The sequence below is a fragment of the Tachyglossus aculeatus genome, chromosome 3 (assembly GCF_015852505.1).
Source record: "Tachyglossus aculeatus isolate mTacAcu1 chromosome 3, mTacAcu1.pri, whole genome shotgun sequence".
Classification (NCBI taxonomy): domain Eukaryota; kingdom Metazoa; phylum Chordata; class Mammalia; order Monotremata; family Tachyglossidae; genus Tachyglossus; species Tachyglossus aculeatus.
The window spans coordinates 36,624,323-36,637,947 of NC_052068.1; the positions used below are offsets into that span (position 1 = coordinate 36,624,323).

At 44.6% G+C, this 13,625-nt stretch overlaps 1 protein-coding gene across 1 annotated transcript in view; it reads right to left on the reverse strand.

Annotated features, from left to right (window-relative positions):
* Nucleotides 1-1,877: 1,877 nt before the first annotated feature.
* The window catches only part of RPP30 (ribonuclease P/MRP subunit p30), a 31,946-nt gene continuing 20,198 nt past the window's right edge, over nt 1,878-13,625 (reverse strand). Inside the window, exons 7-11 of the mRNA XM_038744353.1 lie at nt 13,457-13,573; nt 11,673-11,702; nt 11,016-11,053; nt 9,966-10,045; nt 1,878-2,513 (exon numbers count right to left, since the gene is read on the reverse strand). Coding sequence (XP_038600281.1) covers nt 2,407-2,513; nt 9,966-10,045; nt 11,016-11,053; nt 11,673-11,702; nt 13,457-13,573 — 372 coding nt within the window. The 3' untranslated portion in view covers nt 1,878-2,406. The remainder of the gene's footprint in view (nt 2,514-9,965; nt 10,046-11,015; nt 11,054-11,672; nt 11,703-13,456; nt 13,574-13,625) is intronic.

The following is a 13,625-nucleotide window of genomic DNA, read 5'->3' on the forward strand; positions in this document are numbered from 1 at the left end:
CACACAGGAGCTAAATTAGAACCCACGACCTCTGACCCCCCCAAGCCCGTGCTCTTTCCACTAAGCCACGCTGCTTCTCTGTGCTAAGCACTGGGGTAGCAGACAATCAAGGCAGATACAGCCCCTGTCCCACATGGGGCTCACAGTCTAATCAGGAGGGAGAAGGATTTAATCCCCATTTTACGTACGGGGAGACTGAGGCACAGAAAAGTGACTTGCCCAACATCATAGCAGACAAGCGGTGGAGTCAGGATTAGAACCCAGGTCTTCTGACTTCCAGGCCCGAGTTCTATCCCTTGGGCCACGCCACCTCTCGAGAAAAGACTTAGATCAATCCAGCGACATTAGGTCTAGAATGGATTAGAGGAAAATTAGGGATCGATTAATCAGTAAATCAATGGTATCTATTGAGCGCTTAGTGTGCAGGATGCTGGGGAGTTCCATCTCTCCTCGAATATGGGCGACGGGGAAGGTAAGGATCGTACTGTTCTGACATGGTTTCCCGTCACCGTTGGAGACAAAGTGCTGGACCCAAAATGGCAATCTTACATAATTTATCTTCCTCCACCTACTCAAGTTTCATGTTCCCATCACTTGAGGCTTTCTGATCTAAGACAGCTTGATTGTGGAAGGAGCTTTCTCTCACTGAAGCATTCAGGCACTTTTGCCAAAAAGGTTTCTGGTTCTTACTTCCACTTTAGCACCATTTCTCCGAGTCAACTGTCTGCTGAACGGGATTTACACTGCCAAAGAGCAACTTATGGGGGCAAACACCTGTGCTCCTGGACTAATAGCAATAATCATAACAATAACTGTGGCATTAGTTAAGTACTTACTACGTGCTAAGCACTGTACTAAGTGTTGGGGTAGATACAAAATAATCAGGTCCCAGGTGGGGCTCACAGTCTTAAGTAGGAGGGAAAACAGGTACTGATCCCCAGTTTGCAGATGAGGGAACTGAGAAACAGAGAAGTTAAGTGACCTGCTCAAAGTTACACAGCGCTAAGTGGCACAACCAGAATTAGGACAAAAAAATAGCAGTATTTCTTATGCGCTTGCTATGTGCCAGGCACTGTACTAAGCACTGGGGTGGATACAAGCATATTGGGTGGGGTACAGTCCCTGCCTGTCCCACATGGGACTCACAGTCTTAAGTCCCATTTTACAGATGAGGTAACAGACTCAGAGAAGTGAAGTGACTTGGTCACCGTCACACAGCAGACAAGTGGTGCAGTGTGGCTCAGTGGAAAGAGCCCGGGCTTTGGAATCAGAGGTCATGGGTTCGAATCCCAGCTCCGCCACGTCTGCTGTGTGACCTTGGGCAAGTCATTTAACTTCTCTGAGCCTCAGTTACCTCATCTGTAAAATGGGGATTAAGACTGTGAACCCCACATGTGACAACCTGATCACTTTGTATCCCCCCCAGCACTTAGAACAGTGCTTTGCACATAGTAAGCGCTTAACAAATGCCAACATTATTATAAGTGGTGGAATCAGGATTAGAATTCAGGTCCTTATGTCTGTTGGGAGACAAATACCACAATTATTTACTATTATTATTATTATTATTATTATCATTTTTATGTGGCAGAGCCAGGATTAGAACATAGGACCTCTTGGCTCCCAAGCCTGTGATGTGCTCTGCCCACTAGAGCATGCTGCTTCTCATTATGAAATTATGAAATGCTTCAAAAAGTACTTTGAGAACCCTGATTCCCACTCTAAGTTCCCCACTGTTTCTTCTGCTCCCACTCTACAGGGGCTCACCTGGATCTATCCAAAGCATTATGGATGGGAGGTGGGGAAGCTGATATGAAGTAAGGTTAAAAAAAAAAATTGGTTTGGATGGGTCGGGAGGGGGGAAATGAACAAGATTATTTAGGAGTTTAACACAATGCAAGTTTTAATTTTTCTTCAGAGAATTCTGGAATAGATGCAGTATAAAAATAAATAGTATTATTGTTCATTAGGCACTATTTTACCCTATCCCAAAGCCTGGTACAGATTATTGTAGACAGTAGAAATGAGGAGCTTAGTCAGGAGAAAAATGTGGAAGTTTAGAACTGAGAAGCTTAGTCAGGAGAAAAACGTGGAAATTTTCACATTCTGCTTAGGAAAACCATTTAATAAATTGCAACATTTTCTCATCCCAGTAACCCCCGCCCCTCCTATAATTTTTCATGTTCAGAAGGAATGAGTCTATTTCTTCTTTCTCCATAATAAATTCACTATCAAATTTTTACTGATGAACGCCTAAATTACATTCGCTTTCTTACTTGCATAAAACAGTAAAGTTTTGCAAAAATATTGATTCCTTCACAAGCTAAGTACGAACTCTTGAGAAGGCTGATGATTCGTGCAGTGGCAGAGAGGAAGGGTGGCCTGAAGGAGCCCAAGAGATTCTTTTCAATCTTCACACTTGGCTCTCTTGCAGGCTGGACCAGCGTCAACATCTTCAGACGTCTGCGGCTTCTTCACCGTGTGGACGATGCCAAAAGCAGTCTTCCTAGTTTCTGGAATAAAGGGGAGACGATTTAATGGGTCCTGGGACTAGCTGCTTACATTTAAGGGCAAGCAAAAATGCAATAAAAGTGTCTCTAGTGCTGGGGAGGGCGGGGCGGAGGCAGATGTCTGCTCAAAATCTAAGCTCCTTGTGGGAAGGGAACGTATCTACCAACTCTGTTGCACTGTAATAATTATAATGATGGTATTTGTTGAGGGCTTATTATGTGTCAGGCACTGTACTGAGCACTGAGGTGGACACAAGCAAATTGTGTTGGACAAAGACCCTGTCCCACGTGGGGCTGACAGTCTCAATCCCCATTTTACAGAAGAGGTCAGTGAGGCCCAGAGAAATGAAGTGACTTGCCCCAGGGCACACAGCAGATAAGTGATGGAGCTGGGATTTGACTCTCTCCCAAGCACTTAGTACAGAGCTCTGCACAAAGTAAGAGCTCAACAAATACCAGTGACTGGACAACTTTGGTAACATTTCCCTGACCTCCAACAGCCTCTACTCCATCATAGCCCTCAACTGCTCAGGTGCCTTCGACACTGTGGACCACCCTTCTCCTGGAAACCTTATCCAACCTTGGCTTCACTGACAAGTGTCTTCTCCTGGTTCTCCTCTTATCTCTTTAGCGGCTCTTTCTCAGTCTGTTTCACCAGCTCATCCTCTGCCTCCCATCCTCTAACTGTGGGACCCATTCCTCTTTCCCTTCTGTCATCTATGCAATGGGGCTGTACCTCTTAATAATGATAATAACAACAATGATGATATGTGTTAAGCGCTTACTATGTGCCAAGCACTGTTCTAAGCGCTGTGGTAGCTACAAGGTCATCATGTTGTCCCATGTGGGGCTCACAGTCTAAATCCCCATTTTCCAGATGAGGTAACTGAGGCCCAGAGAAGTGAAGTGACTTGACCAAAGTCACACAGTTGACAAGTTGCAGGGCAGGGATTAGAACCCATGACCTCTGACTCCCAAGCCCGGGCTCTTTCCACTAAACCACGCTGCTTCTTAAGCACTTTAGTGTTAAACCCAGCCTCCAGCCTCAGAGCACTTAAGTGTACATATCCTTATACTCTGCCATTTCCGTAATCTGTAATTAAAATAATGTCTATCTCCCCCTCTAGTCCATAAGCACGAATGGTGTCTACTTGCTTTATTACATTCTCCCAAGTGCTTAGTACCATGCTTTCCACACAGTAAGTGCTCGATAAATACTATTGATTGATTGGTGTCTTACAGCTCCTGAGACAAGATCATCATATGCTGCGACACCAGAATTCTTTCATGCAACTGCACGTACCTATCATGCAACCCCAAAGGAGGGGCAGACACCCTAACACCTCTGTTGCCTCAAGTTGTGGGGCTGTTCATCCCCCAACAACTCCGAGTAGACAGGGAGGCGAGGGTGGGGATGGGGAGGACTTGGACCCATCCTTTCCAGGCGAGCCACCCCATGGATTAAAGACGGCGTCTGCCTTTGGGGGTGAAAGGAGCCCCCAGTTGGAGTCCAAACAGTTGTCTTCCCCCAGCTAGTCTTCGTAGGGGCCCAGATGCCACCCTGGCAGGAACCAGACATCAGGAACTCCGGGGACCTGCAAACTCCGAACCTCTGGAAGCGTCAATGTGTTGGAGAGGCGGCTGTGGTTTGAAACCCAGGACTGTGCTTGGAGATTGGAAGGGTACCACGACTGCTCCCCCAAGAGCTGTTTATTACAACTTAACTCATTCATTTCTATTAATGTCTGTCTCTTCCTCTAAACTGTCCACCCGTTATGGGCAGGGCACGCGGCCGCTAATCCCGTTGTACTGTATTCTCCCAAAATGAGAGTAATGATCACTGTGGCAGCGTAGCTCAGTGGAAAGAGCACGGGCTTTGGAGTCAGAGGTCATGGGTTCAAATCCCAGCTCCGCCAATTGTGAGCTGTGTGACTTTGGGCAAGTCACTTAACTTCTCTGTGCCTCAGTACCTCATCTGTCAAATGGGGATTAAGACTGTGAGCCCCCCGTGGAACAACCTGATCACCTTGTAACCTCCCCAGAGCTTAGAACAGTGCTTTGCACATAGTAAGCCCTTAATAAATGCCATCATTATTATTATAGTTTTAGACTGTGAGCCCATTGTTGGGTAGGGACTGTCTCTATATGTTGCCAACTTGTACTTCCCAAGCTCTTAGTACAGTGCTCTGCACACAGTAAGCGCTCAATAAATACGATTGATTGATTATTATTATTGACTATGTGCCAAGTATTGAACTGAACATGGAGAAGTTATAATCAGATTAGATCCTGTCCCACATGGGGCTCACAGTCTAAGGTAAAGGAAGGCAGGTATTTTAACCCCATTTTACAGATAAGGAAGTGGAGGCAAAGAAGTTAAGTGATTTGCTTAGGTCACTCGCGTCAGGCGAATGACAAAGCTGGGATCAGAACCCAGGGCTTCTGAGTCCCAGGCCTTTGCTCTTTCCACTAGGCACCTTGCTGCTTCAGTCACATACTTTCCATTCCGCTTGCTTTCGATTGTTGTTTTTTTACTGCTTCTAAACTTTGTGTTCTGCCTGTAATTTACTTCTCTTTCTTAAGTAGCTTTTCTCTCCCACCAAGACTGTGAGATGAGCTGGGGCAGGGTCCCATTTCACAGATTTCACCTTCGCCCCTGCTTCTAACACAGTGCTCAGCACAATGCAATTATCAATAAAGTACCATACTACCACCAGTCTAAGAAACCCCAAATAGATGGGGCAGTTTGGCCATCTCCAGCCCATATGTGGATTCCCCCAAGGTCATTAGTAATAATGATGGGGTCTAGTAAGCACTTACGAGTCACGTGACACTGTCCCCATCCCACGCAGTCTAAGTAGAAGGGCGAACAGGCACTGGATACCCATTTTACAGATAACTGAGGCCCAGAGAAATGAGTTGCCCAAGGTCACACAGCAGGCAAGCAGCAGAGCCGGGATTAGAATCTAGGTACTCTGACTTCCAGGCTGGAGCTCTGTTCGGTCACAACTGCTCCCACCTGAGAGTATTTCATCACAAGCTGGTCAGGATACCGGACATTCCTAGAAAACCTCCCAGGAGACTGTGAGGTGTTACATGCTGAGCTGCACAAGGAGGCAATCACTACTCCCACAGTTGCTTCCACTGGTCCCACTGTGCCAGGGGGAGATCTGGTGCCCCTTAGCTGGCTCTCCACTCCACATCCTCATTCCTGCCCGACTTCAGTCCAGCCGGCTCACTTCGCTCCTCTAACGCCAACCTACTCATCTTCTTCTCGTCTCTCTTGCAATTTACTCACGCCTTCTTTCCCCCGTTACATCCGACAGACCACTCTTCTCCCCACCTTCAGAGCCCTGTTAAAAATCACATCTCCTCTAGGAAGCTTTCCCTGACTAATCTTTCATCTTCCCATCCTACTGCATCACCTGTGCATTTTAGTCGTTCAATCGTATTTATTTCATTTGACCACATTCGAGTACTTACTGTGCAAACAGCACTGTACGAAGCACTTGGGGGAGTACAGTATAACAGTAAACAGACATGCTCCCTGCCCACAACGAGCTTACAGTCTAGAGTCCACATCCCCTAAAGCCCCTAAGTATTTGGGTACTTGGATCTCCCATAATCGCTCTTTTGTTCAGATCTTTGTAACTTTGTGTCTGTCCTCCCCGGCTACACTGTAATTTCCTTGAGGTCAGGGATCATGCCTACCAAGTCTAGTGTATTGCATTTTCCCAGGCACTGTAAAAATACAGTACTCTGCACACAGTAAGCACTCAATAAATACCACTGACTGACTGAAGGCCCATTAGGAGGTGACGTGGAAGTTTCTCCCAGACTCGGCCTCGGAGAGAAGGTGATCCGCCCTACACTGTCAGACTAGTGACGGGAATCCCAAGGGAAACAAAGTCATCGCACAACTGATTGGACTGTTTGAGGCCATTTATGTACTTTGGCCAACTCCTCCGCTCCACAATGGATTACAGTTCCTTCCTCCGTGGTCCCTGCTGCTCCTGTGGTGAGCTTCTGGAAACCATCTGGCTCCTTTATTTGCCGCCGCCCATAAACCTGGACTTTACAACTACTGAGAAAGGAAACCTGAACATCATTAGCCTCTCTGATCACTTCCCAAATCGTTTCCGCTGCCTCATCGGGTTCATCTAGCATTTATTTCCAAAATAAATGTCCTCCTGCTGAGCTCCCTGATTCATCTCTGTCTTTCCTGAATAGTTGGAAAACCAACTGCATCACGCAAACACAAAAGGACACAGAGAATCTTTCCCCTCATAAAGTCAGCTCACTGTGGGCAGGGGATGTGTCTGTCGACTCTATTATACTGTACTCTCCCAAGCACTTAGCACAGGGCTCTATGCACAATTAAGTACCCAGTAAATACGATAAAGTACACAGGCGTCTCTACTTCTACCACTGTAATTACAGAACTCAGGTCACCTGAATGGAGGCTAACTTGGATAATCAAAAATAACAATTAAATGTTGACAATAAACCAAATCAGGTAAGGGCTTGTCTGAGGACAAAACTAGAGTTAGCAGTTTTCTGAATTTTTATCATCAATGGTCCTTATTGAGTACTTACTATGTGCAGAGCACTGTACTAAGCGCTTGGGAGAATATCTGACCTTCCCTAGTTCGCAGCTGATAGGTATTTAGCATGGGGAGAGGATTAGTTTATCGTGTTAATAGTTATAGTAATGATAATAATAACGGTATTAAATATGTAACAATAATAATAATTGTAGTATTTGTTAAGCACTTACTAAGTGCCAGGCACTGTACTAGGCTCTGGGATGGATACAAGCAAATTGGGTTGGACACTGTCCCTATCCCATGTGGAGCTCACAGATTCAACCCCCATTTTCCAGATGAGGTAACTGAGGGCCAGAGAAGTGAAATGACTTCCCCAAGGTCACACAGCAGACAAACAGAGCGGGGATAAACCCATGACGTTCTGACTCCCAAGCCCGTGCTCTAGTCACTATGCCATGCTGCTTCTCTAACATGTGTCAAGCACTGGGGCAGATAGAAAACAATCAGATGGATGAGATTACCATGGGGCCCTCATTAAATGATTATAACCTTGGGCCAGAATAACCAATCAATCAATCATAGCATTTGCTGAGTGCTTACTCTGTGCAGGGCATTGAACTAGAGGCTTGGGAGAGTAAATAACATACAATTCTATGTATAGTCAATTTATTCTGCAAAAAAATAGCCAGGTTTCAGTCACTGTCTGGATCCTGTGAATTCATCTGCCTCTCACCCTCTGCTATTCATAGTGGCTTATACCAAAGAAACAGCAGAGAATGACTTAGTGTGCAAGATCCTGATGAGCTTGGGAGAATATCATACAGCTGGTAAACAATCTCTGCCCTCAAGGAGTTCACAATCGAATAATGATAATACTGATCATAATAATTGCGGTATTTGTTAATTGCCTACTATGTGCCAGGTACTATACTAAGTGCTGGGATGGACAGAGGTAAATCAGGTTGGACACAGTCCCTGTCCCATGTCAGGGTCATCTAGCGACCACGTCAGTGTCAAATAAATTCAGCCGGCATTTCTCAATAAATGGAAACTCTGCATTTAGTAACTAGCCTATAGAAGTCCCTGGGCTTCCCATTTGTGCAGGGAATCAATAAACATTTTAGAATTGCATGTATCAGCAATCACTGGAAGAATCCTATAGCATCTAGCATTTGAATGTTTGCTACACATACTGCCTGAAGTGAGTGATAAGCTCATACTTCAGTGCAGCAGTTACAAATGTGTCAATCAATGGTATTTACTGCATGCTTACTATGTGCAGAGCACTATACTAAGCATTTGGGAGAGTACAATACAGCAGAATTAACAGATGTGCTCCCTGCCCATAATTAACTTATAGTCTAAAGGTGGTAAATATATCCATAAACATATTAGTTACTGATGTGTTTTTCAGAAATAAAAATTCTACTTGGGTCAAATACCCAAATTCATTGCTGAGAAGTAGGGGAAGTTATTGGTCTTCCCAAAGCAGTCACGACAGTGACGACATGCCCTTAGATTAGAAAAACCAATTTATGTATAGAATGCACGGCTTGATTCAGAGTTCAAAAATTAAACAGTATTCACCAAACAAAAACCACATATTAAGACAGGCAAGCATGCTAATGGACCTGCTGATATTGAGATGGATGGTACACAAGTCCAATTACCTGTGAACATCATATAACGTACAATTCTATTGATAGTCAATGTATTCTGCAAATAAAATAGCCAGGTTTCAGTCACTGTCTCAGTCCTGTGAATTCATCTGCTTCTCGCCCTCTGCTATTCATAACGGCTCATACCAAAGAAACAGCAGAGAATGACTGAGTGTGCAAGATCCTGATTTGAAACTAAATTTTCATTGTTTAAAATCTGGGCATTCACCTTCTTTTATAGTCCCTGACCCAGGAGCGAGCAATGCAGGGTTTTACCACAAGAAAAACTACAAAGAAAATGGTTTCAATAATAATAATAGTAATAATAATAATTATGGTACTTGTTAAGCACTTACTATATGCCACATGGCGTAGTGGATAGAGAGGGGGCCTGGGATTCTGAAGGTCATGGGTTCTAATCCCAACTCTGCCACTTGCCTGCTGTGTGACCTTGAGCAAGTCACTTCACTTCTCTGTACCTCAGTTATCTCATCTGTAAAATGGGGATTATTTTGTTAGTATGTTTGGTTTTGTTCTCTGTCTCCCCCTTTTAGACTGTGAGCCCACTGTTGGGTAGGGACTGTCTCTATATGTTGCCAACTTGTACTTCCCAGCGCTTAGTACAGTGCTCTGCACACAGTAAGCGCTCAATAAATACGATTGATTGACTGACTATGAACACCACGTGGGACAACCCGATTACCTCGTATCTACCCTAGCACTTAGAAGAGTGCTTAGCACATATTAAGTGCTTAACACATACTATTATTGATTAATTTATTAATTCTAAATGCTGGGATAGATACAAGTTAATTAGGTTGCACACAGTCCCTGTCCCAAATGGGGCTCAGAGCCTTAATCCCCATTTTAGGGGGAACTGAAGCACAAAAAAGTTAAATGACTTGCTCAAGTTCACACAGCAGCCAAGCTTTGAACCCACGTCCTCAACTCCCAGGCCCAGGCTCTATCCATTAAGCCATGCTGTTTCTCAAGACACCTGAATTCCATCATCCATTTGGGGAGGAAATACTGCAAGGCAGAGCAGCCTTCAAAACTCAAATCCAAGTAAAGTACATGTCAGGGAGAAAATTCTGTTCTCTAAGAGCCTGAGGAAACGCTAATCCCAGTAAAATACTTCCAGGAAATGTGTGCCCCCAGGATTTGATGGGGGGGAAATCATGAGAGAATTAAGGATCCCTAAACAGAGAAGGAAACACACTTAGAACAAACATTAAACAGTGATATCTCACCGCCATGAAGAAGGGCCGCTCTGCAGTTGGTGGACACTGCTGCCTTGGCATCATTTTCAGACAGACCAAACAAAAGCCCTCTGTCCCGTTCGTTGAGGATTTCATCTCTACACAGCCAAGGAGACGGATCTGCCCGAGCCGGTGACTCAGAGCTAGCAAACTTGCAATTCTTAATGCCAGTTCTTCACAGTGGAAACCCAGGTTACCACAGGGACTCCCACCAGACCTCCCACCAGAGACCCCCACCTCCTCCACAGATCCCACCAGAGTTCACCAGAGCCTCCACTGAGGCTCCCACCAGATCCAGAGACCCCACCAGAGCTCACATTGGAGCTCCCATAATGATGTGTATGTATCTATAATTCTACTTATTTATATTGATGCTGTTGATGCCTGTCCACTTGTTTTTTGTGTGCTTTGTTGTGTCTCCCCCTTCTAGAACGTGAGCCCACTGCTGGGCAGGGATTGTCTCTATTTGTTGCCGAATTGTACTTTCCAAGCACTTAGTACAGTGCTCTGCACACAATAAGCATTCAATAAATATGATTCAATGAATGAATGAATGAATGAACTCCCACCAGCGTCCCCCTCACCCACGCTGGAGCGCACAGAATTCTCAACGGAGTTTCCGCCAGAGCTCCCAAAGCACACGGGTGAAGCCTCTCAGAAAATACGTCTGCTCTCAGCTATGGTACAATAACCCCTAAAAGAGTCTAACTACCTGGAGAAACCAGATAATACAAATCCCCAAAATGAATGAAAGTCTGGGGTTTCTCTTTTGAATTGACTTCCTTTAAATGATGAAATAGAATTTCACCAGAAACTGAACTGAAGTTCATGCCTTTTGACTCTTCTCTATTCACAGGAAATGTCATAATGGAGAAATAATGTGTCCCCTATAAAACAAACCAATAGAAACGATTGCTTAGAGTCAATTAGCCTGTCCAATGAACTTAAAGAGCTGAGAGATTCAAGGAAAAACTGTTCTCAGCCCTTTAAAGTGAAATTTCAAAGATCAGTCCCAACAACATCATATTCAGAAAAGGATACAGATTAGCCACATCATAAGGTCCTCGTATTTCTAAAGGCTAAGATACAAACACACATGGGAAAAAATAGAACATTTTCTCAATTTAAGCTAGCCAAAAAGAAATATAGCATTTACAGTTTTTTAATAGTATTTGCTAAGTGCTTACTATGTGGCAGGCACTTTTCTCCGCGCTGGAGTAGATACAAGATAACTAGGTAGGACACAGAGTCCCTGTCCGACACAGTTCAGTCTTAATTGCCACAGGAGGCACAGAGAAGTTAAGTGACTTGCCCAGTAACATGCAACAAACAAATGGTGGAGCCGGGATTAGATCCTATGCTCTTTCCACAAGGTCATGCTGCTTCTTAAATGCAGTTATGATTAACAATCACTCCATAATGATTCCAGCCAAAATACAGGAGCAGGACTAAATAGTACAAATACCAGGAGTTGTCAGCATGCTAATGGGCTCCTGAGCTCTGAGGCTATAAACAGAAGTTCAACTCATTAAAAACAAACTAGAAGCCATTTCACTACGAAGGAAAAGAGAAAACAGCACTTCTTTGGAAAATGCCAAAACTGCCTGTTGAGCATTGTTCTTTATAATGTGCTTTTGCAGAACCCAATCTCTAACAGATCAAAACACTGAAAAGAAAAACACTAAATGCCAGACTTACCCTTTCTGCAGCACTAGACAGAATTACATTCTACAAAACGAGAAAAGATCAATATTAACCTTAGATAAATGTCACAAAGAAATTGAAGAATGTTCTAATACCAACAGTGCAGCGTAAGACTTCGCTGTAACCCAGCCTCCTTTCTACTAAAGATAAGACAACTAAGAGAGTAGTAGAGGGAAGAGAGAAGCCCAGAATTTACATGAAAGGAAATGCCAAGTTTCACACCCAGAAGGAAAGAACTCAAAGGGAAAACCATAGAAAAAGGATCATTATCAGTCAATAAGGAAGGACCATTTTTGCCATTAAGAAGCAGCGTGGCTCAGTGGAAAGAGCATGGGCTTTGGAGTCAGAGGTCATGGGTTCAAATACCGGCTCCGCCAACTGTCAGCTGTGTGACTTTGAGCACATCACTTAACTTCTCTGTGCCTCAGTTACCTCACCTGTAAAATGGGGGTTAAGACTGTGAGCTCCCCATGGGACAACCTGATCACCTTGTAACCTCTCCAGCACTTAGAAGAGTGCTTTGCACATAGTAAGTGCTTAATAAATGCCATTATTATTATTATTATTTTCAGACCATCGACACTTTTTTGGAGAGACATCAGAAAGGAAATGGAGGCAGCCGGTGAAGACAAGGAGGTGGGACATGAAACTGAAAAACTGGGCTGGTAGAATCTGTGAGTTTGCCCTCTCATGGTGGTGCAAAGTCTCAAAGCCCTATGGGAAATGTCATCGCAGGCATGGTTTAGGATGTACTCGCTAGTAGCTACCTCAGTAGAATAATAATTATGGTATTTGTTAAGCACTTAATATGTGCTAGGCACAGTACCAAGAGCTGGGGTGGATAATAATAATAATAATAGCATTTGTTAAGCGCTTACTATGTGCAAAGCACTGTTCTAAGTGCTGGGGAGGATACAAGGTAAATGGGTTGTTCCACATGGGGCTCGCAGTCTTCATCCCCGTTTTACAGATGAGGTAACTGAGGCCCAGAGAAGTGAAGTGACTTGCCCATAGTCACACAGCTGACAAGTGGCGGGGCCGGGATTAGAACCCATGACCTCTGACTCCCAAGCCCGTGCTCTTTCCACTGAGCCATGCTGCTTCTCTACAGCGTGGATACAAGCAAATCGGGTTGGACACATTCCCCGCCCCACATGGGGCTCACAGTCTAAGTAAGAAGGAGGGAGGCTACAGTTGCCTGAAAGTAGGCCAGACCTGCCCAAGATAATAATAATAATGGTATTTATTAAGGGCTTACTATGTGCAAAGCACTGTTCTAAGCGCTGAGGAGGTTACAAGGTGATCAGGTTGTTCCACGGGGGGCTCACAGGCTTAATCCCCATTTTACAGATGAGGTAACTGAGGCACAGAGAAGTTAAGTGACTTGCCCAAGGTCACACAGCAGACATGTGGCGGGGCGGAATTAGAACCCATGACCTCTGACTCCAAAGCCCAGGCTCTTTCCACTGAGCCACGTTGCTTGAGTAAGATAGACCTTACTCAAATGCTCATGCCAGCAGAGCAAATAATCACAACAGTCAGGGTTACGTTTTAGCCGAAGATGCTCCATCTGAGGTGAAAACACCCAGAGTCCTATGGGAGTTTACTGAAGCAGAGATCCACTCTGAAGGGATCTCCACAGAACCAGCTTCTAATGGATATTTTTTTTATGAACTGATTTACTTTACACTGTCTTTTCTCAGAAGTCAGTTCTGCGGGCAAGACAGGTCATGGGCAGGGAGAGGGGAGGGGAAGAGAGGAGAGGAGTGTTATCATACCTTTCCTTTGCAGATCTGCATCAGACTAAGGGCATTGGAGATGGTATATCTTCTCATCGTAGAGTCTCTGATGGCTGGGGTGTAAATAAGTTCAAAGGCAATACCTCTGTCGATGGCCTTCACATGAGAGAAACGAAATAATCAGATGCTAAGGAGGAAAACATTCCCC